Source organism: Poecile atricapillus, chromosome 3, assembly GCF_030490865.1.
Source record: "Poecile atricapillus isolate bPoeAtr1 chromosome 3, bPoeAtr1.hap1, whole genome shotgun sequence".
Lineage (NCBI taxonomy): Eukaryota > Metazoa > Chordata > Aves > Passeriformes > Paridae > Poecile > Poecile atricapillus.
This window is the reverse complement of record NC_081251.1, coordinates 43,769,879-43,797,294: the sequence shown is the minus strand read 5'-3', so window position 1 is coordinate 43,797,294 and position 27,416 is coordinate 43,769,879. Positions and strand designations below refer to the sequence as shown.

General features: G+C 39.2%; 1 protein-coding gene across 3 annotated transcripts in view; it reads right to left on the bottom strand.

Moving 5' to 3' along the window:
• LIN28B (lin-28 homolog B) overlaps positions 1 to 27,416 on the bottom strand; it is a 94,788-nt gene that overhangs the window by 16,451 nt on the left and 50,921 nt on the right. For all 3 annotated transcript variants that reach the window (XM_058835552.1, XM_058835553.1, XM_058835554.1), the window contains one exon: positions 21,051 to 21,235. In XM_058835552.1, the coding sequence (XP_058691535.1) occupies positions 21,051 to 21,235 (185 nt within the window). The remainder of the gene's footprint in view (positions 1 to 21,050; positions 21,236 to 27,416) is intronic.

Genomic DNA, 27,416 nt, shown 5'->3' with positions numbered 1-27,416 from the left:
CACCAGACAATGTGTCTCCCTCTTTGCAGAGGACTTTGACAGTGCAGTTAGCACAACCTGTGAATGGCACTAGAGGGATGCTGCAAACAGTTATCTGTTCTTACAGAAACTACACAAAGGCTTCGGCAACACTGAGGCTTTTCAGGCTATTAAAAGAGCTGAGAAACCATAATCAATACTTTAGAGCAAATTCCCTGATCTGTTCAATGTGGCTTGCTTTAGCACTACACTGGCAGAGTAAGGAAGGAAAGAAAAACCTATTACCTGATTCTCAGGCTCATCTGGTATAGGAGACACACTACTCACTGACACATATATACCCCTGCCATTCCAGTGAGTCTGTGTGCCTTTAGGAAAGAGTCAGGAAGCACCTGAAGCTCAGCAGTGCTTAGCCTGCTCTAGGCATGAACTGGAATAAAGAATCAAGGATCTGATTGTCTATCTTCTTTCCCCAAACTGCTCTAGATGCTGTCAAATGAGCCACTTCTACTGTTCCACAGGCTCCCCAAAACCAGCAAAATTCCAGCCAAACTCTTTCCTAGGGTTCCTGTAACCTGACACAAAAACTTTGGGGCAACCATGGCTGGCAGGCAAAGGGAAAGACCAATCTACCCCAATGTTCCCCAATGACCAAGGGCAACCACAGGAGACGCACCAGCAGGAAAGGCAGGAGAGGCAGGATATGGTAACTTCTGCCTTCCCCCACAAATGTCAAGTTTAAATTCTGTCCTTTATCTTTTACATAAATAGTAGGGTGCAGCTTAGGAGAGTTATTTTCAACTTGCATATTTCTTTAACATGGTTGTCCTTAAAGGCTATCTATATGGTAGTGCTGGCATCAGTGGGAGATACTGCACAAGGCACAGAAATTTTATATTCACTGTGTTGTTATAAAACCATTTATAATTCTAAACAATAAATTACAGGGGAGCATGGGAGGTTCAAAACCAAGTAAAGCTCAGTAAACTATTTTTCGCCCATTTCAGAGTTCATGTATTGGACTTTAATGATTTTCTGTACATTGTAATAGGTAATTTTTGAAGGTCAAGCTACGTTTAGTACATTTCCATTGTCTAAGAAAATTATCTATTTAGCAGAATACAAACACTATATAAAGTAAATAATAAGAATGAGGCACAATTTGGAACTGATAAACTAACATCGCACTTCATCCATTTTTTCTTGTTTTCCCAGGTCTTCTCTATTAGCAGGATGCAAAGCTGTCATAAATATTTTGAGACTGGACAGGACTGATTGCCATTGCCTGAAGTTCTTAAGTCCTTGTTTCATGAACATTCTTTAGTCCTAAATCCATATCTCAAAGCAAAAGCTGTTAATAACCTTGGACTGATGTGATGCTCAGTACTTTAGCACCCTAGGATGGAGATTATGTGCCCCCCTTGATTTCAGCATGTTAAGCTTCCTTGAAGCTTTGTTTCTTTCAGATGCAGCTGTCTGCATTTCCATACCTTACCCTGTCTCTTGCCACCAGAGCTTAAATCTCATGCCTATCAGTTAGGAAAAATAGCTGCAAAATTATTTTTCCTATGAAGTCTAGCAGAATTACTTAGTTCAGCTGGTAACTTTCCTCTGTTGATGGTGATGACAAGAAGAAAACCATAAGCTGTCCTATAGAAAGGGAAGTCATCAATAAATCAGGACTTTAGTTGCGAGTACCACACTCTTTGTACAAAAGGAACTCTGAATAACATTAATATCACCCTAGAGCTTTACCATAAAGTTTTTTTTTTTTTAAATGAACTGGGTGGCTGGTGTTTTTTAAGACACCTGTTCAACTTTCTTAGTAACTGAGGTTGACGGAAAGATTCATAATAATGCTACTTTACTATCTCAACATCGCAAAATAGCATTTCATAACTTACTCTTATATTTGAGCAGCATTTATGAATCCTTTGAAAACTCACTGATTCCCAGCAAAGACTAGGAAAATACGCGTATCTGGAAATACCAGTGAATATATATTTCCCTTTTTTTGGAAGCCTGGAAAACACAACATTGAGTGACCGAGTTCCACAAAGTTACTGACACTTAGGTCTGCCTGTCAGTATTACAGTGTTATTAAGTGCTGATTCTATATAATCCTTCTCATTTGGTGAGAAAACTCCCTTTGAAGATCTGTCATTAAGAAACCTGAAACATTAACTTCTTCTGTGTGACATGCAAACATTACGTAATTGGTGCACGTGATAATATCAGATGGAAAGAATATGTTTTTTGTTACTGCATGTAAAATTTATGTTATTTTTTCCCTTGTCATGAAGAAGGCAAGCTATAATTTTAGTACATTTAAGTTTCCAAGTGAAACCCTGAAACTGTAACACCCTTCAGATAATATGATTGATGTGAAATAGCAGAACAGTACAACTGGAAATGCTGGTTTTAGTTCATATCTCCAATTCTCTTCACATCATTCACAGCACTTCAAACTAATGCAACAGAAGCAGAAAAAAAATTAAACAGATTGTTTAGCGGAAGCTGGCAGGGAAGGAAGAGCCGTGATGACACCACACGTGGACTCCTCCAAGCCTACTGCTTGCATTTTGCAAGTTTTGAGGAGCAGCTGCTGAAAGGCAGGAAGGGAACCGAGAAATGACCATTGTATACCTACCAAAACTAGAAGTTAACAGTGAATTAAGCCCGAGCACTGGGGCTTCTCAAGGCTGCTCTCCAGCCCCACAGGGATGTCAGGCACAGAGCTGATGAACGCCGCTTACCTTCCCAGCCAGCTGCCAACTTCCTGGTACTGCACAGTTTCAGAGACAACTTAATGGTGTGGTGGCACCAAAGCATCTCAAACAGGTAGGATTGCTTTTCGCATCCTGTTTTCATTCCCTGGCCAGGAAAACCACAAGCTGCAGCCCTGCTAAAAAGCACAGAGCATCGCTCCCGTGGAGAGCTGTGTGCACAGGGATCTACTGGCAGTCTGACAGAGGAAGCTCAAATAGAAAAGACCTTGCCTGGGACACTCCCCAAACCCTCTCCGAGGTCTTGCTGATGCCTAATTATACCTCTGGCCTTTTGGAGGCCAAACCCAACTCCCTGCTGGGTTTTGTGTTCCTGACACTTTCCTCCCATGAACCCCGCTGGCTCTTAAATCACCACCTGCCACCAGTGAGGGCAGACTTCCTATTGCTCCTACGAGAGAGGCCAAAAAGCTGCCGCCAGCAGGGAATGTCTCCGCCACGTCGAGCAGAGAGCACGACACGCTTCATGCCGAGCTGCCCGTAGGGTTTCTCACTCCAGATAAACCCACCGAACGCGGAGCTGTCACCGAGAGGCGTCCCCTACTCCATCACCTCTCCATCCCTCTGCTGCTCGGTAGCTTTTATTTTTGCAGGATGAGTTTTTTCTCAGTTAGGCTCCCTGAACTGGCTCTCTGAGGAATGAGATCGGCACCGGTGACCCTGCAGGCAGAGGAGCACAGGGCTGGCTGTGGGTGCAGGAGGGCCACGGCAGCTGCCCAGCCGCAGTCATTTGAAACTGCAGCCTGGCAGAGACCTGGCTTCAGAGACAGGGGCAGCATCCCTTGCCTTTAAAGTCACAGCTCCCCTTCAGGAAAAAATAATAAATAGGGATTCAATCTGTTAACACAGTCCAGAACCTTGGAGATTCCCATAACTTCAGCTTCTACGGCACACTGCAGAAAAAACAACAGCTAAAAAAATCTCATATGTATAATACTTAAAGAAGCATTGCTTTCTGAAATTTACATTATTTTCAACTTAATGGTGCCTCTCCAGTAGCTCTGGCTGAAGAATTTTGCTGCAATTTTTGGGGAGAGTTTTGGCAAGCTTAGATCAGACATAATTAAACACCAGCTGTGTGTCCCCAAGGAATGTCAGCATGTGATGATGAGAGTCCCAAAACTTATGTATTAATGGACACAGGCATGAGATACAGAACCAGTGGATGAAAGTTTACACTCTGGATATTCCATATACATGATTTACAGGTACATATAAAGAAAAAAAAAAATCCTCAGGATGTTCAATGCCCTATATTGACAATAACCTAGATGAACTCAACTTACATTTTAAAAATGGTTTAAAGCATTTAAAACACTTATTGATGCAAGAAATTTTAAGTTAACTCCCAAATCTGAAGGAATTTGTCTCGAATACCTCTGAGGAAGGGTATAGCCTAGGGGTGGGCCAAGGCCACCTGTGTAGCTTCCCCTTTTTTGTCCTTCTTTCAGAGAGGCTCTTTTCCCTCGTGGAAAGAGACTGTGGCATATGCAGAATTATCATACTGGCACATTCTGCCAAACAGGTCTCTACGGCTGTGTCTATTACAGTATCCTCAGGAGAACTCTCCTGGCCACACTGCTTGACCATCTCAGCAGTCTCAACTTGTGTTTGGCAGTGTCACGAGTACTGTCTGTCTGAAAACCAAGAGGGGAAATTTTCCAAGTGCCTGTCACAGAGAGTCCGATGCAGCCCATTCCCTCCTTGGAGGGAGCCCCTGGGGCTCTGGTCACAGCACACCGACAGGGAGCCTGGTTCCTGGCATCATCGCATCACCAGATTCCAGTGCGGCCACAGCTGGGCCACACACTTTCATTAGTGCTGGCTTTCACAGATACTGGACAGCCCCATGCACAGAGCCTCTGGGGCTGCTGCGTGCCTACAAGGGGGTGAGCCTGCCCCAGCAAAGAGCTGCACCCCAGCCAAGCAGAGTCCTGGCCAGCCATGCCAGACCACGAGTGCAAAGCACTCAGCTACAACCTGTGCTGTTTTCTGTCTTGATCAGCTTGCAGCTGACCCATGTTTGGTACTCCCCTTCCCCTGAATCGCACAAAATATGCACTTTCAAGAAGCTCCTCTAGATTTCTGTGGGGGTAATGGGGGTAAAAGGAGAGTGACCCTACAGGTGGCCTGGTTTGGGGCAGAAACATGCTGAAGACCTGTCTACAAGCACTGGAAGTCATCAGTCCACAGAAAGTATCAGATCAGAAGCAGCCCTGTCTCCATCTGTCAGGAAGGGGCGAACACTGCCCACCCACCACTTCTCTATTCAGTCAGCCCCAGTCACACAAACTACCTAGCTCATATCCAGTAATCCCTTTTACCACATTTCCTTCCAATCTCCAGTTCTTCACACCCCCACCTTCACTTCCATCCTGATTCTGCTCCTAACAGGCACATTTAGCTTTTACATACTGATTTACCCTTTACAAACTGATTGGAATTAACCATTTCAGAGGTCATGGCTGGCTACTTCAAGGAAATAACGTTTTTTTAAACTGACAGACTTGAAGTATCATTTAACAAACCAGTACTTTTTTTAAAAAACAGATTTGTTTTGATTAATAACAATAATATTAATAAACATAACCTGTCTCTGTGAAATATATTTTATTTTTTTTAATAAATGAGAATCTGCTTGAAGAAAACATTTCCAAGCTAAGTGAAAATGGATTTATATGCCACCAACAAACTGTAGTACTCTACAATGTAACAAAATATGCAAGCTTAAGCAAATTTACCACCTGCTACCATAGCAAGGGAACATGCTGGAATCCTGCTCACAACACAGCATCTCATTATTGCAGCTGGATGTTTCACTACAGTGATTAGTGTGCATACAGTGTCACAATTAATTTCCAGTACTAATGCCACCTTCATATAGTTTTTCACTTACTGTCTCAACCAGAATCTGTAATTCAATAATTTTTTGCAGGTTTTTAGAAACTCGCAACCTTCTTGGATAGGCAAGATTGTAGATGATAAAAGGGCAGGGTGACATTCTCACTTCTGTTGTTACCTGGCCTAATGAGAGCAAGATTACACAGCTACGTTATTATAGCTTCATTTTGTCTAATACCTTATAACTTATTAAGTCATCTTTCTTTTAGCACCCACTTCCTTCAGTGCAAGTGAGGCAAGCTTTCATAAATCTATTGTATATGCTATATAGGTATGTACAACACACGTAGACAGCAGATTCATTTTTTTCCTCTTGACAATTAAAGACAATCTTCTATAAAATGCATCTTAACATCACACTGGTGTAAAATCTTATTCTTTATTAAAAGTCAAAAGCTTTCAGATTTGACTAATTTTATGCAAGAATTCAGCAAGAAATGCAGATCATGAAGAAAATTTATATATAACATCTTAGATTTATTACCATATACTTCCAAAGATTTTATGTATAACTGTCACCCAAAGTATCTCATAGCATCTCAACATTCATGTCCTCCTGGCAGTAGGAAACACCTTCAAGCACTACTTAGACACAAAACCAACATGCTTTTTTTGCTGGCTTCTCATTTAAATCAGCAACTAGAAACAGACGATGAACATAAACCTCTATAGTCCTTTCAAAAAAAGGCCACAAATAATCCAGTTTTCTGAAATCCTCTGAACTGAACTGCATTTCTACAAAAGGTGTTTTCTGATGAGTTCTTATTTTGAAAAGGAGGGGGGCAGTGCAGGCTAAACCCTAGAAAGCAAAGCAGAAATAATAATCTCTTTATGGCAGTTCATGGTAAGGAAGTGACTCAGCTGAGGAAAATTACAGAGACACTGATTCCAAGAGCACCAGGGTCTGCAGTCAGGAATCTGGCACAGCTGCACTGCCAGAAATTTCAACCTTCACAAACACATAAGCCTAAAAAATACTATTTGCAGTAATTTTAAACAGTCTTGTCTATCCCTACATCATTTTTTTTGTTGTGAAAAGTAGATGTGAGGGAACTGAGGATATATTCTCTTAGTTATTTCTCAAAAAGACCAAGTGAAAACAAAGCAGGGTTTCGTCATAAGTAAGTCAAATTAATTTCTAAGTAATTCAAAAATTGCATTATAACTTCTTTGAGATTTGAAATACCCTTCCACAAACTCAGGAAGCAGTCTACTCTGCCCCACAAGCTACTGCACATAAAACTTGGAGGCAGGTCTTAGCACATTTAGAACTAATGCCACAATTGCCAAGGGATGAAAAACCTCCAGACCTTGAGAGTGTACACTAGAGTAGTTTTTGATCTGCAGATCTCAGGTATCTACAGATTACTTTCAAAGAGTGGGCAAAAGATATTAAGAAAAGCAGGCTTGTGGACAAGGTGCTTGAATCATCAACCCTCAGGAAACAAGAGGCTATGCAAATCCAGAAAAAATCCTGAGGAGCAGGCCTTCTGGATCAAAAAATGTGTGTATCACTGCTCGCTAATAATTCAAATAGCCAAGAATCACAATTACTATTGTAATAAAAAACTACAGTGATTTTAATTATTATATGGACTAAGAAGGATTGAAGAGTTTACTGGTAAACATACAGAACAAAAGGAAAGTATAGAAATGGCTCAGGCAAACAAGAACGTTATCTTAAGTTATGTCAGTCACGCCATCTTTGTATTTTTCTTTACTAATGAACAAATCCTTTGTTCCTTCACAAGGATTCACGAGTTCTCACAAGTGGGTAACCAAAACCATTCTGTAAAACTGAATTAGCTCTCCAGCCATCAATTATTTAACCACAGAGAGTGCTGACAAGCAAGAATCCCAAAATGGCTGATCAGAAGCCACCCCATTTTATCCCAAGAATTCAAACAGGGAACAGGTCTCCAAGATACAATAACCTTCAGGGTTAGTTCTGGCCCTTCAAACGCTCTCTGATTCCCAATGCCTGTGGCACTCCTAGGGATGCCAGTTGTGGCAGCAGCAGTGAGGGTGCAGGACACTTCCAGGAACAGCAGTGCCTCCAGGATCATGGAGCACAGCCAGCTGTGGCCACCCCTGCAGCTGGCAGAGCTTCTCCAGCCAACCCAGTGAAACGGCAGGAAGGAAACAAAGCAGTGCCTGCGTCCCTGGGAGCGAACCACGGGCTGCTGCAGTCCACAACAGCTCCTCTTGCTTTCCCTTCTTTTTCCTCCATGAAAGAACCAGAAATTACGGTGATAATTTGTTCAATTTCCCCTCAGCTGCAAATCAGGGCTAAAAGCTGCAAAAAGAAGGGTTTTGAAGTTAGAGGAAAGAGTTTGTAAAGTTCTAAGCTTGCAAAGGGGTTTAAATCTCATATCCTTCACTATCCAAAGAACAATAAAAACATATGGAGGATACACCGAGGTTTACAGATGGCTGTCTGCTTGAGTTTAACTGTATTATAGTACCTTAATTTAATTAGCATCCATACCTATAGGAGAAGTACTATAACCCATATGCTGTTAGTCAGAGCCTGAGCTGAGAGGTACCTGGAACCTTCGTTTTCTTTCCTGCTAGGTGGGTTTACATGCTGAAACACTAGTCTGGCTTTTGCCTGCAATAGATACTGAAACCACTTTCATTTGCACTTTAAACAAGCAAGAAGAAAATGTGATTGCTTACACAAATTCTTGAACTTGCATAATTGTTCAGATGTGGGAAGGTGTCTTCCAGATAATGACATTTTTGAAATCAATGCACAGATGAAAGATGAAGTTGTCACTCTTCTAAAAACACACACTAATGAATTTTGAACTATGTCAGACAAGAACAAAGAAACAATGGTGTCTTTTCTTGTAAGTCAATTTATAATCTATAAAAGAACAAGTCTTGGTCACAAATTTGTATGGGAATGGAATTCACATTTCAAAAACTGAAACAAGGAGAGATGCTTACAAATGATTTTACACACTGGAGTTAGAAAATTTTAATATGGGTATAATTTTTCCCCTGTACTGAGAGCACCTGTATTCTCCACAACAGCAAGGGGTCTTCAGCAGACTACAAGCAAGCTTCGGGTTCCACAACACTTACTATTGCTGTTTTTAAGCAATACAACTAATTAAATGCACACAGACTATATCAGCAGATCCTGAATTATTATCTAAAAATGTTGCACAAAAGCATTTAGAATACAAAACACGTAGTGCATTTATACTGAAGAGGCATTATGTTTCTCCAATAAAAAAAAAAAAATTCTTCAGTGTTAATGTTCTCAAATAATATAAATTGCTTGCATCAACAAACACAGTACAATTAGCTTGTTACCCTTAAACTGAGTTTAAAATAAGCAAATTGTTTGATGACTTTGATGTTTTCCACCCAAAATGTGCTGGCTAATTTTTCCATTCCAGTTCCCATTCCAATCTTTTAACTGCCTTAATCTCCTGCCCTCAGATGTTGACCTCCTAAGAACAGAGGTCATAGGTTAGCACAGACAGACCTCAAAAGATCTGGACTATCAATTCATGCCTGAAAGATTTCTCTTCCACAAAAGAACTACTAAAAAAGCAAACTCCAAAATCCAACTCCACAGGCTGCATAAAAATGTAAACTTGTTGATAAGTTGCATTCATAAATATTCTAAAAAGATTGGATCTAAACAGTCTGAATTAATTTCTGTAGGAGACAAAAAATAAACCAGTGGCATAGACATGGAATAATGACTGAACTTCAAAGATAAAAATGGAAAGCTCTAGACAGGGGAGAATTAAGAGTCGGCATCTTTAACCACAGATATGTATGTTTTAAATGTTTCTAATCTTTACATTTGAAAGTACCATTTTTCCACACCAGGCATTTTTAAACACAATTTGGTTTTTTCTAAGGGAGAAAGTATGAGATTAGCCAACTCAGAAAATGAAACAGCATCAGTTAATACAAATTTTAGTGATTATTAGTGAGACTACTAGCTCATTTTCTTGCAATAATCAACCGTACAACAGATTCCTTGCTGCTTGTTTGGTCAATGAGCGTACAGCTCTCATTAAAAAATGCCAGATGTTTCTTTTCTATGTATAAGAGAAATGTATAAAATTGTAAAGGAGGAAGATAGCTTCAAGAAGCTCCAGGGAGTTAGAAATACAGAGATAATAAGAAAGAACCATTTAATAAAATTATTTCTGGCATCCAAGTAAAATCTGTATGCTACACAATGAACATAAGGACAAAAATTCTAGAATTTGACTAGTGAAGTAAGTAATGATATTCCCACATTTAATAACATAAAATCTCACTGAATTATTTACCAAGTAAATTAAATCCACTCTGAGGATTATTTTTTGACTTTCAAAATGAAAATGCTTAACATTGTAAGTAATTATTAAAAGGAGGTGTAGGCACATATATATCTAACAATTATTATTTGACCAGCTAATCACGATTCTTAAAAAAACCCCAAAAAACAAAACAAAAACAAACCCAAAAAACCACAAGAACTTGAAAAAATTAGTCTGATAAACAGGAAAGGAGACATTTTTCATTTGCTTAGTAGAAAGAAGTGATTTATAAAAAGTAGGGAAAAAGACTGTAAATTAAACCTTTAAAAGGCAAATTAAAAGGCTTACATCTGAGCTACATACAACTTCTAATCCTATTTCAATTATTGATGGTTCCTTCTCATTGATGGAAGAAATAACACTGCATAATTCTGTAGTGCATCTCATCTCAGGCAGACACACACTGACACACACACTCTATTGTTTTGTTTTACAGTATTAGTTTAGCATAATAAAAGGCAAAGATACTAATTTTAAACACTAGCAAATCAGCAACTGAATTTGAAACACTGAACTATTTCAGCTTTTTATACTGGTGAGAATATATTCATTTATCATTAAAAGACATCAAAGCATTTTGGTTAAACTTTGAGGCAAAGGCTGTCGCAACATTAATTGAACGGTCTGTAGTTTGCTGTTGTTTGCAGAGCTGTCTAAAGTAAATTAAATGTTTAGCATTTAAACTGTCCAACAGCTAAAACTCCAAGTGACTTCTGGAGTAGAAGCAGCCATTCAACACAAGACCAGTACAATTTAAATAAATTTTTGTACTTTCAGCTATTCATTGTAAAAGCTCTAATGCCAGGAGACTCAACATCATAAGATTATAAATTAACAGAGATCAAAGAAAAGAAATTGTTTTGCTCAGTCCCATATTTCATAGTGAACTTTCACAACTCTTTCCTTCTTAACCATTCCACTGTTACTGAGCAAACCCAGCACCCTCTTCCCAATAAATAATGCCTAACTTAGCTTGCTGTTCCTCCAGCTTGGCCACAGCACCTTTGCTCTCTCTTGCGCAGTGTTCCATTTCCTCCCTGAAACTCTCTTCATCCTTGTCCTACAGTGCTAACAAAAACTAGTCCAAAGCCCCCAACTAGTGAGAGGAGTATGCAGGCTAACTTCTACAAATCCCAAACACCAATTCCACACTCAAAAGAAAAGGAAACTATTTACACTGCAGTAACAGCCTGTGAACCCATATGTGAGTTCTATACGGCCTTTTCTCATTTGCTGCAGGAAATACAAGTCATCGTATCCTTCTTCCTTAGCCTACTGAATTCAATGCTTGAACTCACCACTAAATCCAGCTAAATCACAAACACCAAAAATACTGATTTTGGGGCTCTCACTGAGATCTTGTCATGCATTACAAACATTAATTACTTTGAAATATCTCTATGATTGTGTGGTTTATTTGGTCTCAGAGAAATGCACAGGATTCTGAAGCACAAGAAGAAAAAAGCCAAAATAGATTTCCAGAGGAGCATTATTATTCTAAGTGCCCAATTTGAAATACCAGTGCCCATGATGGTGCACTTACTATTTTCTAGCACCTGATGCATTTAAGACAAAGCTCAAACTGAGCAACTGTGAGGGCTGCATTTGGGGGTTCTGCAAAACAAACTCCAGATGTGCTACGTTTGTCACCTGGTAAACAAGGAACACACAACAAGCAGAATACTGCAGAAAGTCCCATTTCAGGTCAACCCTCCCAGATCCACTGGAATCTCCATCGTTGTTTCAAGCCTACAGAGCAGGAGCTTGCATACCGCCTGTACTTCAGCCCCCTGTGATTTAGCTCTTGATTTGCAGCAATCTTTCAAAATGTAAGAAAATTCAGTTGAATCCCTGATTGTGCCTGCGGGGAGATTCAGGTTTTTCTGTAGTCCCCAAAGAGGGGCAGAACCACCAGCACTGAGGTAACCAGTTGGAGCCTGGAAAAGATTTGGGCTTCTCATATTGACACTATTTTCAAGGGTCTGTTCTCCCTTCCTTAAGTCCTTTCTCATACCTCTCCTTCCTCATCTTCCCTGTGTTTGTCTTCCTATTCCTGCTTCTTCCTAATCTTCACCCTACCTTTTATCCTCGAAATATCTTCCTATGACCCTCTCTGAGGGACTGTGGACACCACAGGAGCATTTCTATTTGAGCTCCACTGTCTCTTCACTGAGCAGCTTGTCATAACCAGAAGAAGCAACTGCAAAGTCCCACTCAGTCCTGCTACTTCTGGATGGAGAATGCCACATTGCTGTGCAGGGGTGGCTTCAACTGGTACGTTTTTCCTGAAATAAGCCTGCCTTTCCCTGTGTAGACATGGCCTTACAGACCCATGCCTTCTTCCAGGACACAGCCTGTGTGTCATTACCTGCTCAATAAATGCTCCAGCACAGGTACACTTTTGTGGGGTGGGGGATGCACAGTGGGAAGAGCAGCATCGTGCCTGCACCACCACTACGATGGAGATGACTACCTCTGTGACACATTCCTCTTATATAATGAGCTGCTGAGCTTCTTGGCAAAATAAGATATTGAAGTAAATTCACATTTTAAATTATTCATATTTAAGTAGGTTTGATCTTTAAGTGTCAAGGACAGAAACATGAAGCCACAGCTAATAAAAGAAACAGCTGTAGCGATTTGGAATTACATTACTGCACCGTCTTTATTAATTTGAAGTTAAAGGGCTCCAGAACTTTTATTCCTTCTAAGAAACGTCAGATTCTTCCACAGTGGTAAATCAGAGGTAATGTCTTGGGGGTGTCTGATTTAGCAGATACACTAGAATTCATTTTTCTCCAGCTTTCAAGTTTTTGGTATCTTTTTCAACAGGTCAAACTATATGACAATTATTTCCATAATCTGGAATTGCCATTATAATCTGTCCTTAGTGTTGTATATTTATTACATGTTTTGAGTATACTTGCTAGGTGATGCTGGAGTCCAACATATATTAAAAAAAACAAAAAAACAAGAAAATGCAATTGTTTTCCTAAAATAGGAGACTGGGGGTTTCATTATTTAATTACACTGAATATTTTTGTCACAAAATACAGCACAGGCAGACTGCACCTTTTTAGAAGGTAGCTTATCCTGAGAGCAGGTCTGTTCCATGTTCATTGACAGCCATAGCATGTCACGTGAGCAGAAAGCAGCATAGTCTGTAGACAGGATCAGTATCAACTTAAAACAGAAATTTTTGCAATCAGGAAAATATCTTCAAATAATGCTCTGTTCCCTGTCATTTTCAAAGCACGAGATTAAGTATTTACTGATTTGGCCCCTGAAAATGTACATACTTTTTTGTTTATTTTTGTGTACTTGAAAATAGTATAGTAGTAAGAAATTAAACACTGAGAAACAAATTTGAATTAAAGAAGCAGATGCCAGTTATATCAGGAAGATTTTTCAGAAGCAGAATGATTTTTTGATAATTACTTACTGAGATACTTTTAACATATTACTTTATTGGCTTTATGCGTAATGTCTAAATTGAGCGACGTTTTCAATTCTTTTGTGCTTCCAAATTCCTTCTGATACGTGCAGTCATTAGTACAGGTAAGAATGCAGTGGGATCATTAGGTATATCAGTGCAGGCAAAGGCCTGAATATATGCTGAGAGTTTACTGTAAGTGAGAGAGAGCTCACCCCTTGATGAAGGAGAGTGGAATAGTCAGAAAACATGAGGCCTAGAGAAGACATCCGATTAAAGAAAAATATTCTGCATTCCAAAAACAGTGTATGTACTTAAGAAACCCATCTGCTGTGCAGGGACAGCTTTACTCTACATGAGGCTGCATAAAAACGACACCTTCCTACTCACTTCATCTGTTCCTGGTACATTTTCAGAATTGAATCTACTCACTTTAGCATCAAATTTGGATTTCTTATTATAAATACTGTGAAAAATTTGGGGCCTCTTCTTAACTGTACATGCATACAAACAGATATCAAAAAACTTTTTCCAGGCTCTACTCTGTTCTTAAAACAAGCTTGCAATGACGAAAATCACGCTTGGGTATTGCTTAGTGGTATCATGGCTACCGTGTTCCCGGCTCTTCCCTTGGCACAGATATTTGCGTTTACCTCAAGCACATGAAAAGCCCCACCAGAAGACACATGACGGAAAGGCAGCATGTATTTTTGCATGTTTTGATGACTTGTAGACCTAAGTGCAAAGCCCAATTGCTGCTTGCACCCAAGTGAGCAGGTGGAAACACTGCACGGTCATGCAAGTTCACCAGCAATGGAGGATCTGAAGAGATCTCACTTTAAGCGGTCTTGTGATGAATTTGGTAGTTAAATTGTCTGAAACCAGAAAATGGCCTATCAAATGAATAAGGAATTGCTTGTATAACTACCCAGCACATTACAGTGTGCCAGGGTACCCCAAAATACCTAACTGACCTTGGATCAAATTAAGCTTTGTAACCTGCATCTACTATGGCCACTTGGCTTTGCAAATCTAACCATGTTCTCTCCATTTAAAATTTTGAATGGGATTTCTTCCATGTCTTCTGAAAGACAAAATCTTATATTCAAATATTATACATGCTGTTATGCACAACTGTAAGCATTTCTACACTTTGCTCCAACATGCAAGCACTGATCTTTCAGCTCTGCATCCTGGCTCCTGACTGTATGAGCTACAGAATTATGGATGAGAAATCCAGTATCTTTTGAGAAAGGCAGCTCCCAGCGCTGTATACTGGATCTGGAGGTAGAAGCTAGCCTAGCCATGGCGTGCTGTCTTCCAAGACCAGAGGTTTTCCTGCTTCTGCTCTCACTCTGGAACACTTTCCCATAGTTCTACATGAGTTCTACATTTCAGGAATACTGGTGTAGAGAATGATTACCTGTGCCAGAGAAGAAATCATGACACATAGTGTGTGGTCCATAGGTATTGGGAGCTACACATACCAGGCAGTGCCAGTTGTTTTCTCTTTTCTCCCTTAAGCCACTTTCTTTTTATTTTTTCATGCCAAAAATACTCGTTCTTGAAGATCTGGTTCTGTTCTTATCAGACTGGACAGACCAAATCCTGGAAGCACACTGTGTTTGTTATGCAGGAAGGCTGTGACTGCTGAGCTCCCTTTAAACACAGATAGATGACGTAGATTTTAACAAGGGCTGTCTAATGAATATATGCAGTAACACTTTTCAGAGGCTTCTGACTTAAGACTTGGATGGGTCTGCACAAAGATGAGCAAAGATTAACCTCCTGCCCTAGAGATCCATCTCCAAGCCAGCTTTCAAGCCTCCAATCCACAGCACCAAGCAGCAACTATTTTGTTAAAGTTACCCTCTTCCTGTTACAAGCAGTTCATACCAGTTTTGTGGCTTATTATGGCACTGTCAGCAAATATCAATCCTAAAATTATGTAAGGAAGCATAACTCAGGGGTGTTTATCCCCATTCTAACCTATTGTCTAAACATGCAAATTGTTATCTCTATAAAACTCTGCACAAATAATATCAAGCTTTGCTTAAGGATCCAAAATCAAGTTGTATCCAGCAAAATCAGGCACTTAACACTTCATCTAGTTGTTTTTTGGACATTAGCTGTTGATACTGAAGGAATGCTTAAACCACTACTGCCAGAGATAGAAAACTATACCTCCCTATTTTTTACAGTCTCTCCTTAAATATGTGCCCTTGTTGGGAAGATGATAGTAGGCAAGAGGGACATGATTTCACATGGCAATTTTCACATAAGAGAACAAAATTATGGTTATCTTTCCATTCCAAGTTTAAAAGGTTGTCTCAGACATCACTGGAAAAAGCAACATAACACCCAACAAAATCATTACGATGCATGGAAAGAGCAAACAGTCAAGAATGCCCTGTGCTAGAAAAATGGGAAAAGCAAGAATGAAAATTGGAATGAAGATATTCTTGCCATCTAATACCAGGTGAAAGAGTGTCAGGGAAGAGGTGTTCATGGTCTAATTGCTGAAACACCACCCTCAACTAAGGTCCTTTTGCAAGGCTGTACTTATAAGAAACTGGTGTAAACCATGCAATTTTTTTTGCATTTCTTGTGTGTCAGCTTCCTCTGAAATGGCAGAACTGTGAATGCAGTCTGCATTGAAGAGGAGTAGGAAAATTTCACTGTTTGACAGTAACATGCTGACACCATTTTGTGCCAAAGGCTACAACTCCCTGAACTTGCCATCCATTTCCCTGGTTGGATGACTCACTTTGCCTGTTCCCCGTTTCACCCCAGTGCTGTTCAGGACCTGCCCAAAGTGGATGTATCCCCTTTGTTGTAGCTGTGCACGGTGACAAACAGCCTGGCCTTGCTTACCCCCAGGAGAAGGGACTGACAGGCTTTCCCCACCTGTCTGCTAAGCATGGGTTTTATGTGATTCTGCCACGTTTGGTACTAGTTCAGGGCTCTCCTTCCAGCCCATACCACTCCCATTATTCATATCTCCTTCACAAAAATCTGCTCGTTCAAGTTGTAGGAGGCTTTTCTATGAAAGTTAGATTATATCCTTGAGTGTGATTCAATCAGTAGAGATGGAATTGATGTAATACCAAGTTTGAAGTAACTTTGTATCATGTAACTTCGCTGTCCTAAACTAGCTCTCCTAGTCCAGTAATTTTAATTCAAATGTCCTCCATGGCATGCCACCATGTGTCATCCCTTCCTGCATCCTACCAGCTTAGTGGCTGTTTGTGCAGATCACAAGCTTTTAAAGACCTTTAAGATTTTCTTAATGTAGTCTGACTTCAGATCATCCACAGAATGTCTTCAGATATTAAAACCATTTTCTGTCTGACTCAGACACAATGAAGTTTTAAGTGACAGTTCATCAGGGGAGAATTATTTAATTATAATCCCCCCTTCCCTAAGTGGCTGTATTTCCACCCCGTGGGTGGTTTAGAACTATGTTTTTCTTCATCTGAAAGTTATGGTTTTGGTCACATTCAAGAGTTACTGGTGAACACCATTTATAACATCTTAACACAGAAACACTTATTTTCTAATTGTTCCTCTATCATATTCATCTACACTGGAAAAAAAAAGTCTTCAAAGTGTTGTATCCATGCTGCAGTGCTCATCACTGTTTAGCCAACTGAGCTACAAATACATGGTTGTTCCACCAGTCATATCCCAGGGTGTAATTCAGCATCACGATTTATCCAGCGGCAATGGCTCGTTGAGCTCCATCATTTTAAGCAGCTCCCAAATCCCTCCCTCGCTGTTTACTTGCAGGGCTGGCTGCATTATAAACCAAGCCAGTGAAATGTTCCATGTCAGCCTCCAATCTCACAAGGTAGTGCTTACTTATTACACGTTTAAATCTAAACCACCTACTGACATAGGTCACCTGTACTAGAAAGTTCCCCAGCCACAAGTGTGATGTTCGCAGAAGGTATCACAAGACTGAAATGAAATAAATTAGAACTGGGAGATAGAGTTGTACTCAATTATTTCTTCCTTGTTCCTTTCTTCTTGCTTTATTTTATTGCTTCCATTTTGGTATAAAGATTTCAAAACCAAAAAAGGAAAAAAAAAAGAAAAAGCTGCCAACCGCCCCATCTCCCCCAAAACACTCCAGATGAAGCAAGTGCCAAGCTAAGCAAATACAGAGTAACAGACACTGCTGAAAAAGTATCCAAGTTTAAGCTCCTAGCAGGAATATTTACAGATACTGGGTAATACTTTAGGTCCCAAAGATAACTCTAGCTCTAGTCCTGTGAGCATCACGCGCCTTTATTAATATATTCTCAAAGGTCTGTTGGTTAAATCATTTAAATGTACACTGCACTAAAGAATATTCTCCCATCTATATAAATAATTACAACTCATAAAATAGTCCTTTACCTGGTTTCATTTTAGGCAACATAGAAATACTGGGAGGGCTTGTTCAAAAAAATAGAAAGAAAGTAGCGTCATTTTTTCCTTCCTCCCTTTTCCCTCAACTTTACTCTGAGATGGTGGGTTAGGTTCTGATTTCATTTGTTCTACTCTAAATCACAGACTTGTCTACAAGTTACTAAGTACTTGATTAAGTGTGATTTCAGAGCACTTTGTCTTTACTGCATCAGATCCCCACGGTCATTCCTAGAGAGCAGCCTAGCATACTTTTGTGTCAGCTCACTGCCAAAATTGAGCAAAGCCACACTGTGTTTGGCATGTGTTAAGAGCTCCTACAAAGCAAGCTGCAGCTGGTTTCAATGCAACTCCTCACAAATTCATCCCCTGGTTTAGCCAGGTAGGAAGACACCAGCCCCTCCACTGTGCATCTCTGCCACAAAACACCACTTCTGAACTCAGAACTTGTCAGATGAAAATCACACCTGAGCTTCATTTAGAAACCTCCCCTCTAGCCCAGGTTTCTCTAAATACTGTGAAAAAGTACATACATGCATTACAATAGATTAAAGTAAGGTCAAAGAACCTGAAGCCTGTAGGCTGCTCAGAGCCACAGCTTCATTCCACATGGACCCCAAATATTCCCCTCCTCACATATCAACATGCCAACACGTTGAGAAAGAATGACCAAGTGGCCACTGGTGACAATTACAGAATTCCCACTTATGTTAGAAAACCAATGTGGCCCACAGTAATGCCAAAGAGGAAATATTATTGAGCAAGGTCCCCACAGCAATAGTACTGCAAATTACAGGGACCCTGAGCCTACCATGGAAGCCTCACAAAATTCACCAACATTGGTAACTTCAGGGTCATGACTTTTTTTCCTCCCTATCTGCATATATTGCTCTTTTCCCTTTTCTTCTCCCCATCTTTGCTATCTCTAACTCCTCTCAGTAATTAGAGTAACAGAATCCGTTCAAATGGGATCCACACAAAAAGATGCACTGAGGCTGGGCTCTCACACTCTTATATTGGTAATATAAAAAGACATGAACATGAGAAGTTGGAATTAGCTTTCATAAATGGAGGCAGTTCTCACAGTACAACAGCAATCTTCAAGAAACTTTTCACTAGACATGTTGGAGGTGCACCTTTTTTATTGTCTAGGCGTTCAAAACTAATTTTTCTTCAAGCAAAGACTCTGCTTTTCACTGAGTGATAATGTCAATGCTACTTCAAACATTTCAAATTTCAGCCTTTTTTGGTGTCTTATGACTTAAGTGTAAGAATTCTGAGACAGAAGTGGGTAGATGTTTTTGCCCACATTTTCACATTCAAATTAATTCAAATTAATTTTGAATTTCCCCTTTTTTTAAAGGCAAGTGAACATTAGAGAGTACACTGTCTCATAGATCAGCCCCCCCCGCACTGTTTTTCAGGGTATATCTGTTCAATTTTTTCTATGCTTCAGCTACGAAAAAACATGACTGAAAGCAGAGTTCATTTTAGAGACTTACAAGGGAAGCATCCACAGGATTGGAGTTGGATCCCTCTGTAGTCCCTGAAGAGGAGCAAGGCAAGACTCAACCCCAACATTTTAAATGCTTCCCTAGGACAAGATGAATTGCCCTTGGAAAATACTGCTTCCCCCTGCATCTCCTACCCTGTGCACTACAGATTGTTCAAATCTGCCTCTTTCAATATGTAGTCTTCCCTGACTGCTTACAACCAGACCATTTAAATTTCAAGGTTTTTGAAACAAGGACTGTCTTCCTTCATATACACGTGCAACAAATAGGTCAACAGGATCACACCAGCATGACTGTGGCCTTTATTTGCTGCCAAAGTATGAGACATCAAGAACAGTGGTAATGCTAACACCCTAAACAGATTAGCAACTACAATTCATGGAAAAAACAATAATTTAAATCAGAATAATACTGAAAGCCTATGTCAAAATAAAAAAAAACAAACCCAACCAACCAACAAAAAAAAACCCCAAAAAACCAAAACCAGCTATTGTACGCAACATGACTCTACAAGGCCAGATATGGAGAGCAATCAAAAAAGAAAGCTTTGTCCAGCTTACAAAGTCTCTCCTTGTTGTGGTTATAGACTCTGATCTGTTACAGCAGCAATAAATTTTGTTTATGGCCTTTAGCTTTTACAAAGAAGGTGAAAGAGGGACAAGTATCACGTCTCCAGTTCTTAACTAAAAAAAAAAAAAAATTAAAAAAGAAAAAGGTGTGAGGGACAAAAATAAAGACCCTTTTAACAGAGGACAAGTGGAGCTCATCTGTAGCTAGTAAAGGTTTCTGATCCCAAATATCTCAAACCTGGGCTACATCTCCTTTCCAGGTGACCCTATCTTTCCTGAGCTATTCTTTGCTTCAGAATGTGCAACGGAAGAGAGCCATCACCTCTCAGCCATGCCATACATCAAATACTGCCAGCAAAACCTGGCTGTTTAGATGTTCTTTACTAGAATCCTCATAAAGTATGTATTCACCTTGGCCTCAGTCACTATAGCTACTGGGCTGGGCAATGAGAAAAAAAGGGTGAATTCACCTAAATAAATGAATAAGCTTTCAAGCAAGAAGGCTGTTCTTGGTGAAATAGGTGCAGGTAGCTTTGTAGTGAAGAGGACTCATGCTGCACATGTGTAGAGAGAAATGCAGCAATCAAAATTAACCTGAAATTTGTAAAGTATTATTACAACAGTTCCTCAGACCATCAGGAATTAAAACCTTCGGAAATACATTACACGCTGTCCAGTAAGTAAAATATAATTAATCAAATTATATACATCTCAACCCTTACTGCAGCACCTACATTTTTTTTATATTAAACTACTGATGCAGTTTAAAACCCCACTGCACATGACAGTCTGTTTAGCATGCACAGTTCTCACCTAAACATCACATTATTTCACCTGTATTCAGACTGACCTCTCTCTCTCCAGTCTAATAGCAATATCTTCAAAATTGTATTATACTCCTCTGCAGGCTCCCTCTAATTTAATAAAGCCTTCTCAAGTAAAACTAATCAGTGGGTGATTGATGTAGTTGTATAGATACAGCCTTAATTAAATTACTAAGCTATATGCAAAAGCCGAATTTGCATAGAAGGGTTTCCTTTCACAAACAAATAAATGCTGAAAACATAATTTCAAGAAAAACTTGCAAAGAAAAAAAGGGGAGAATAGCAAAGTAAGGTAATTACCTATCTCCCTTTGGTTTTCTTTTTTGTACTGTCTTCCCTTTGGGTCGTCTTTCACTTCCTAAACAGGGGCTCCCACCAGGGCCTGTTACCCGTATTGATTCAAGGCCTTTGGAAGATTTCTTAAAAGTAAATTCCACAGGTTCTCCTTCTTTTAGGCTTCTAAATCCTTCCATGTAAAGCTTGCTCTGTAAATAGGAAAAATACTCTTGGTTACCATTGCCTTAAAAACAGTATTTACATTTATAATCAACAGGACAAATTACCCCATCTACCATCCTACAACACACACACTGAGTAACAGTTTCCTCTGCGTGAGCTGTAGCAGATGATACTACAAATTATAGTCCTGGATACACTGAAAACCCCATTCAACACTAAACAAATAAAAAGAACCTATTTTCAGTATCAGCAAAACTGAAATAACATTTTCCTTTTCTGTGATGAATGCTATAGATGAAGCAGAATAAATGCTATATTCTTAAAAGCTTTAAAAATTCTTAACAAGTCTCAGGAAGTGAAAATCTCTGAAAAGAGAGCAAATGTTCACTTCAGAGCAAATTAATTTATGATCAAAGTTATAATAATTTGCATTCTCTGTATCTGGGTCTGCTGCTCTGAAAATGAATCAGATACAGCAAGCATGAGAGGCACAAGGAAGGCACTCTGAACAAAGTCTGCTGACATGGGCAATTCAAATATCCCTAGTGAGCTGCTGAATTTCTGTTGTGTGCACCAAAAATGTTATCTACCTAGCATGATTTAGGTATGTATTTTCATTCACAGAAAAGGAAATTTTCATCATCAGAGCAAGTGAAATAAATACTGATAATTTTTTTAGTATTACACTGCAGTAGAAAAATCTTGGACAAGCTGAAGTCAACAGGAGCTTACCACTGATTCTGATACAATGAAAATTTTCATCAAGATTCCAAACATATGATGTACAATTAAGTAAGCATTCCAGAACAAATCAGATTAATCAAACTCTTAAATAAAATGATCATTGAGTTAAATGACAGGGAGGCTTTTGTGGGTGGTGGAGATAAAGTGGCTGCAGTATACTTTTATTTTAGAAATTACACGGTAGATGAATGAAATCAGTTGGACTCACAGAGAATATTACAAAATACCTCAATTTACACATATTTAGAGGTCTTTCAGGAGAGTTACAACACAAATTTTCTTCTTTTGCTCATGGATTCCTCAGAGGAAAGAGAAAAAAGTGTATCCTGACTAATTCTTAATCCATTCTCTAGCATTCACTTGGCTGAACCACAGATTCAAGAAGGAAATCTTTACTGCAGGTGCCATCCCAAATCAGTCACATGTCAAAGAAGGCCAAGTGACACACAACTCGCATCTGTTACTCGACAAGTGCAACTAGGAACATGTAGAAATCAGATGGCAATCCCTGACATGGGCTCCCTGTAACCATTCATGGGAGGTCTGCAGCACCAAGACCCTGTTTTAGCAGAGCACATGAACTGACACCTACGCAGTTCATAGTCAGGTCACAGAGAGGGAGCCGATTTCTTCACAAGGATGCACAGAGAACAGGACCAAGGGCAGGAACAGTTCCGTCTGAGCTGCTACAGAGCAAACTAGTTTCAGACGCAAGGAGAAACTGCTCACTATAGAAAGAATTAAACAGAGAAGCCCAAAGTAATTGTTCTCTTTGCTGGAACTAGTTAAGACTCATCTTACCAGGGCACTGAATAAATAACCCAGCCCAAGGCCCTGCTTCAGTGAGATGTTCAACCAGATGAAATCAAGAGGAGCTTTCCAACCTAGGCTTTCCTGTGATTCTGATATCCTAACCCAGTGCTGGTGAGACTGGAGAACAGGATTACAGCTGTCCTGGTTCTGCAGCAGAGCTACCTTGGGGGACCCGTGTCACTTAACTTCTCCCTGATTTTCTGAAGAGGGATGCCACTGCAAAGTCTATTTTTCACAGCACTAAATTATAAAATAATTTGGAATATTTATTTTAATGAAATCGTGTGAAAGCATATATGCCTCAGCTTCCTGAAACCCCAAGTTCTCAGTGTACCCAGCACAAGACACTACCACTGCTGGTCTGAGTGGCTCAGGTGCTTAGAATTTTTCCAGCAGCCAAAAGTAACCAAGAACACATCTTCCTTCACTCATTAGGACAAAGGCTGGCTTTGCTTATCCAGTTGTGCAGTTCTAGTAGGCTTGGCTCTCCCACACAAATGTAACAGTGTGAAACAGGAGACAAATTGCTGATTTTATAGGCTGGAGGCTGAGCAGTATTTAAAAGGTGGGGGGAATAGCATGGGAGGCCTGTGTGACACAGGAAAGAAGAAATATATAATATCTGTTCCCTGAATAATTACCTTGAATTTTTTTTTTAATTGAAAATTTAAGGCATGAAAAAATAAATAGGCAAATATTGTTACTAATGCAACTGGAGGACAGTAATTGTACACAAACCAATGAAACAAACCACTCAGGAAGGCAGTATAATTTCAAGCAAGCCCTCCACTTTGAAAGGCCTGTATAGCAACAAGGGGATCTTTGTCACAATGATGAAACATCCAAGTTCAGAATATGCCAAAAGAAGACTCTGCCACCCCTCAAATGAAACAACAGACACTGCCTGTGGCATGAGTCCTTCTCTAGGTCCATCCACATCTCTTCAGTCTTCAGTGGCCACCAGGGAAATCTTGATGAAAGGAAAGAACTGAATAAGGTGTATTCTGTCTCAAAATTAGCACACAGTTGAATGTTCCAAAACTAGACAATCAGTCCAACACAGATGGGTGCTAATAACCAGGGAACCTCAAAGGCATAAGCCCTTTTTTCCTGCAATACTGAACACAGCATGGATGCTTGTCTACTTGTTTAATCACAACTTAATGAAGATACAGTTAAGTTTCAGTAAGAGCTATGCATTTTTTCCTGAGTTTCACCATTATTAAAAAATGCTAAAACGTTAACATCTGATACACATAACATCGTCTTCTACTTTACCTCAAAATAAATACTTGCTTAAAACATAACTTAAAGCAGGGCATTATTAGTATTCTAGAATGCTTTTATTTCTCTCATTTCACTGTTAACAACAGAACTTGGTTTCTAAACAAAGCACCCTATTTACAAGAGATTTTTAAACATATTTGAAAGCCTAAGTACAGCAACAATCATGCTTTCATTAATCACGTTATGCAGGTGTACATTTTTTGCATGTTTTTTTCGAGCACTTTTAACAACAAAAAATGTCAAAAAATCCCCACTTCAAATGACTTGCACAGTTCTTTCCTTGAATAGATCTCAACAGCTTTTCAATGTTAAAGATGGATTTGGTGCTGTCTGACTTACTGTGCAAATGTACAGCTCATGGTGAGATTCTCTGAGGGTGCAGCAACAATTCAAAGCCATTGTGAAAAAATGGCATTTGGAAATCAGCAAAACAAATCTAAAACCTGAATCCCTCTTAACTTGTCTAAAGAGTTGGACAAAAAATGTCTGTAAAGTTGATAATTTAATGTTAAGAGACTTAGTTCAGTATTTTCCTCACATTACTTAAACAAATAAAACTGACACAATTAAAAGCAGCCAGAGTTTCAAGTCACTGAACCATTTCTAGAGCCCTGAATGGGGTGTATGGGCACACTGCCAACAAACAAAGAGAAAAACTTAAAAGCAACATGCTTTTCCTCCTTTCTCTCTTTCAGCTGTCAGAGACTTTACTGTTATTTTTACCAGCAGTCACTACAGTGATTTCAGAATGCAGGTTTGTTTTTTTTCTATTTTTTAATTTGACAGGACCATTTATGGTGGGTTTCTTGTGTTTGGGTTTTTTGCTTATTTGTTTATTTTTGTTTTTGTTTTTTTTTAAATAGATATCCTAATGTAAAATCTCACACATCTCTGTTACAAGCAACAGCTTGGTCCAAAATGCTGTCAATCCTGTAGTAATGTTGGCAACAACAAGTATGAATAGAAAACTTCATGATCACAAGTTTGTGAAAAGCATTTCCTACTACAAAACCAAAATCAAAACTCAACAAGTATAAACTGTATTAGCAAAATGTTCCCCAAAGAAATGCACCAATTCCTGGGCAGTGTCAGGGAGTGCTTACAGCTTTCACCAGGCTCTACAAAAGAAAGGAAGTCTGGAATTAAGGATCATTACAGGGGCCCGATTGCCTCAGATATGTGTGCATTGCTTTTAATAAGTGTGGGGACTAAGTGCCTCGTCACAACTTTGCCATTTCTAGTCAGGGCTGTGAACAACTGCTGTTGCAGACATTAAATACTTTAGAGGGATAAGGGGGAAAAGTTATTTGGTGGCATTCTGCTTACCTCATTTATTTTCTGTATCTCTCATTTCTGCCCCTTTTTATCTAGTGATTGATTGATTGTTTAGTACAATGACCAGACGCCACCAGTATGCTGAGTTTCCCAAAGTAAGAAAACTGTTTTCCCTCCAAAATTATCTACAATTAAATCCAGACATGAAGGAAAGCATATTCTAAAGCTCAACCACAATAAAGATTGTAAGAAAATCTCTCCAAAAGAACCTCGTACAGTTTCATCAAGAGCCATCAACCATTGAGTAAAGCAAGGGTACTCGGATCCAGAAGTAAAACAATTTACACTGGATGCATAGCAGTGCTCTTCCCTGCATTAGGTCAAAACCCATGCAGAATAGTATCAGTTGCATGATACAAGTCCTGCTATAAGGACTTCTGCTGTTGATCAAAAGTTCATTTTAGGAGGTTTGTGAAGATGATGTATTTTTGCAGGCAGAATACTAAAGCAAACAAAAAATTCACTACCCTGAACAACAGCCCCTCCAAGGGCAATGTGCAGCTCTGCTGCACTAACACAGGATTTGAAGACACTGGGCACTTGCAAAACACCTCAACACTGCTCCTGCTGACCCTCAAGGGGTTTGTTCCTGCTCCTAGATGCTTATCTTGCACCAAATCTGGCACTTCTTTTGGTCCTCCCCATAAGCCAATTTAACTCTCTAATCTGACAGGAAACAAACTCAGTTTAAAAAGAAGGGGGGAGGATAAGAGGAAGAGGAAACAGAGATAGATTTTTGTTTTTCCAGTGAGCTAAATCTATTCACAGAAAAGTTCAACGAGCTCCAGGACATACACAGTAGAAACAGCAACTTCTTGAGATGAGAATGTTCTCCTTAATATTTTATGTAAAAAAGCAAACTCTACAGCATTACAGGGATTTTTTAAAAGCTTAACATAACACAAAGTAACTTTAAAAAAGCTACAAAACACTATTTCTCAAAGATTTGCACTTCAGCTCTAAGACAAGGAAGAGCCATGTACATCACATGTATAAAACATTTATGAGAAAGCTACTGCAAGTAACTTTACAGTAGGGAAAGAACTGGTACGCAGGCAGTAACCACACACAGCCCGTACACTGCAATTTCACACCTTTATTTACTTGGAACTTGTTTCTGTCTTGAATTTCCACCATGACTGTAGTCATGTTCATAACCTCGTTTCCATTCATCATCCTGTCGTTGTCCCCACGCTGTTATTTTTTTTACTGAGAAGTGTACAAAGGTATTTATTTAACTTTTGAACAAAAGGCTCTCTCTAATTCAAAACCTCCCACCCCATACAACAGAAGGATTTCTTCTTTCTCAATTTATGTATCTAAAGAAACTTCTATTAACTGCTTTAACTTTTAAGAATTTTAAATTAATTCTAACTCAGCTTAATACTTTCAGTTCCTGTTCCATCACAACTTCCAAGAAGTGATATCTTTTAATAATCTATTCCTTTTTTGCATTACCTCTTCTCAACCTAATATCCCTCCCAAAAAAAAGGGTCTCTGCTATCATGATTAGGTAATTTGCCATAATTCTCCTTTTCCTTTACTTGGGATTCAAGTTGAACCTTTTCTCTATTTAAGCCTCCAGTACTTCAGCTCACCTATCTTTACTAAACAGTTCTCTTAAATTTAGCATATGTTCATCTTAAAAAAAAATTACCAACTTTTTGTCATGTCATTTAACTTAAACCAAGTAAACACAGTTCATGTTTTATCTTCATTTTTTTAAACAATCATGTTTTCTAATTAAAGATCAGCAATTCCTTTCAAGTCCAAAATAACACAACTTCTACTCTGAATTACTCTTTTGGTAAGGAAACTATTGACAGTTGTTTACAGGAAAAAACACATCACTATATCGTAGTATTAGACATGTTGTCTGTATATAAATCTAAGCTAGAGATCTACAACGAATCCCTCATAACTCCTTCACAAAGTGATTTTGGCCAAATAGATTCTACTGTGTCCATGTTACCCTTTGTTTTCAAGGTGCCAACTTCACTAACAAAACCTTACCAATTTTCTGCATAA